Raw genomic sequence first — 2867 nt, forward strand, 5'->3', positions numbered from 1 at the left:
AACCCAGGTCACTTCCGCCCTAAAGAGAAAACACCGCACTCTGCACTATCGGAAGGCCACCTGTTGTGGAGCGTGACAACCCGAGCAATAGCATATGGAACACCATCCCGTGTTTGGTATATAACCAATGGTCACAATTGTGCATTAAAGACTGTACAAATCCTTGTAAAGTTTACATTTTTGAAAAGAAGAAGCATGTTGTGTGCATGGAGAAGTCCATCCCCCATGGCTCAAAGAAAGCCCATGAAGGCTCAGACGGGCATCGTTGATAGAAAGAGCTTCACTGCAATTAGAGCGATCGATTGTTGAAGCACTACGAATTCTTGTTCAGGTATCTGATGGATATTGAGATGTACAACCCAATGTCGAAAAGAAGGACGATTCTCTATCATATGAAACCTAAAACGACATAATATCCGGTTATCACAGGGAGCGAAACCAATGTGCCGGCTATCACCCTGCAAAACAAAATGAAATAGTGGCTAAGTGCTATACTGCTCACACCCAATCAAACGCGTCCAAAAATGATGTGACTAGATCAACATTTACTTACGCAGTGCTGAGGACATCGGCATGCAGGTCGTACTCCCGTGCGAAGAAGAATGTTCCCACAGACTGAGGCAGTGCAGCCTACCAATATGAACACATGGATTGGTTAGCTATCGGAATACTCTTCTCTCTTACTATATATGTTGCAGCAAGAATAAGCACCTGAATAATGGCAACACGCAGAACGTCACCACGAAGTCCTAGAAGTATAGCTCCGACCATGGTGGTTGCCGGAGCCGCAACGAACCTCAGCACCATGCCCAATGTTGTCAATCCTGGCCCTGTCATGATGATCTTATCCTGCAGTCCTATAAACAATCCTGCAATGCAACCGCCAAATCTCGTTTATCAATTAGCTAGTCATGCATGTTACCCCCTCCATTATTATGTTTGTACGTCTATTAGCTTTTGTTAAGACAATATGTTGATCATGAATTGTTACTCCATTAATATATGGTCTATATGATGCATAGTGAAGTACTTTGTTCTTTGTGTGTTATGTAAGAAATACAATGGATTTTGTTAGTTTTCGTAAAACAAGAGTTTAAGTGACAGCTTGTTGGTTTGTGATTTAGAACATTGTTTGGTCAAGTAGAAAAGAAAACACTGGCCACGAAAATGTGGCGCCACAAGTGTCACAAGTCTAGCTAAGTTTTTTTTTTCTATGTACACCATAAGTCATGTGGCTGACGAAGCACTGCAAACTATAACCAACGAAACACTAGCATAACGTTCTAAGAGACAAGTTGCGGTAAGATGTGGCTACTGTACCACAACCAAAACACCGTCGTTGTTACGTTTTTTTTTTCTCGAAATGACCGTCGTTGTTACGTACCCATGTTGAACATGCCGATTCCCAGGCCAGTCTTTGACATGATCTCAATCGAGCCATCTATGATGAGTGGTATCTCCAGGTTCCACCTATATATGTGCAAAACGAAAGAAGTTAAGTAGCCATCAAAGGAGTAACTAGCTGTGCTTACTCTTAATCTTCTATCTAATTAACTGCATGCATGCGAATGGAGTACCTGTTTGCCACGATAGACCAGAGAACACCGAGGAGGCTGGCGTACACGTTCGGATTCCCGACGACCTTAAGCCCAACGTTCCGCAGCAGAGGCCCCCAGAACGCGCACCCTGTCTTCTTCTTCCGGCCGCCTCCGGCTGCTGCCCGGTCGACGTCCTCCTGAAGGCCTTCTTCGAGCGCCGGTGCCGGCGCCGGCGCCGTCACCTCCATCCACGCCTGCCTCGCCTCGAACACCACCAGCAGCACCGGGAGCCACAGGACGGCCTGCACCACCGAGAGCTGCACGACGATGTCGCGCGCCCACTTGCCGTACATGGCGTCCATCAGCGGCGCGCCCACCAGGAGCCCGTTGCTGAGCGTGGCCAGCGAGAAGCCGGTGATGCACCATGAGTAGGACGTGGGTGCCGCCTTGCGGCTGGACGCGGCGGCCCAGAAGGCGAGGGAGACGATGACCAGAAGCTTGGCGACGGCGTCGGCGGCCAGGACGCGGTAGCTGGCGGCGAACGTGCCGGCGTGGGCGTTGAAGTCGAAGGCGAAGAAGGGGAGCGCGAAGTAGATGACGAGGCGGTTGATGGCGTCGCACTGGTCACGGGTGAAGAGCTTCCACCACCGCACCGAGCAGTAGCCGAGGACGAGGGCGAAGTAGAGCGGCGCCATGCCGGACACAACCTTGTACACGTCCCCCCATCCTATCATCTCAGGCTCTCGGGTCTGGTGTTTTGATACTTTTGGAATTTATGTGTGCTTTTGGCACTGGCTAGTGTAACTCTTCACTTTTGCTAGTACCTTTAGGCTTTACTTATATCGATACATTTTCCACTCCAACTCACTATCGTTAGGTCGACGGGTTTGTTCCCACGTGCCACCATGCTTAGTAAAAATGACAATATAATCCTCCCTCCTATGGATGAAAATATAGAGCCAAAAGTTTTCAGCTTTTTCGCAGAAAAACAAAAACTGAAAAGTTATGGAAACATCGACATTTTTTGTCGAACAAATTCGATTATTTCTAAATACTATAAAAAATGGCTTTTCAGCTCGAACGGACATAGAAACGAAGGGCGCGTTTGGTAGCCTGCATGAGAATCATGGCTCACTGCGCCAGCGAGATGGGACTCCCATCTCGTTCCGAACGAGCTCCGATTCACGAATGGCATATCGTTTGGTAGGTTGGGTTGCATCAGGTGGCACCAAAGTGACACTTTGATTGGTTGGTCGCATGATTTTGGTAGCCTCACCTATATGGCAACATGGTGACCTTACCTCACCTATCACAAGACCACCATGGCAC

General features: G+C 48.4%; 1 protein-coding gene across 1 annotated transcript; it reads right to left on the reverse strand.

Moving 5' to 3' along the window:
• Positions 1-88: 88 nt before the first annotated feature.
• LOC124653441 (probable auxin efflux carrier component 5b) lies at positions 89-2332 on the reverse strand. Its single transcript, XM_047192506.1, has 5 exons — positions 1578-2332; positions 1385-1470; positions 712-869; positions 554-630; positions 89-458 (listed from the first exon to the last, which is right to left on the reverse strand). Exons 1-5 carry the CDS (start codon positions 2270-2272, stop codon positions 389-391), a joined length of 1086 nt encoding a protein of 361 aa, XP_047048462.1. The 5' UTR covers positions 2273-2332; the 3' UTR covers positions 89-388.
• Positions 2333-2867: the final 535 nt, after the last annotated feature.

The sequence above is a fragment of the Lolium rigidum genome, chromosome 5 (genome assembly GCF_022539505.1).
Source record: "Lolium rigidum isolate FL_2022 chromosome 5, APGP_CSIRO_Lrig_0.1, whole genome shotgun sequence".
Taxonomy (NCBI): Eukaryota; Viridiplantae; Streptophyta; class Magnoliopsida; order Poales; family Poaceae; genus Lolium; species Lolium rigidum.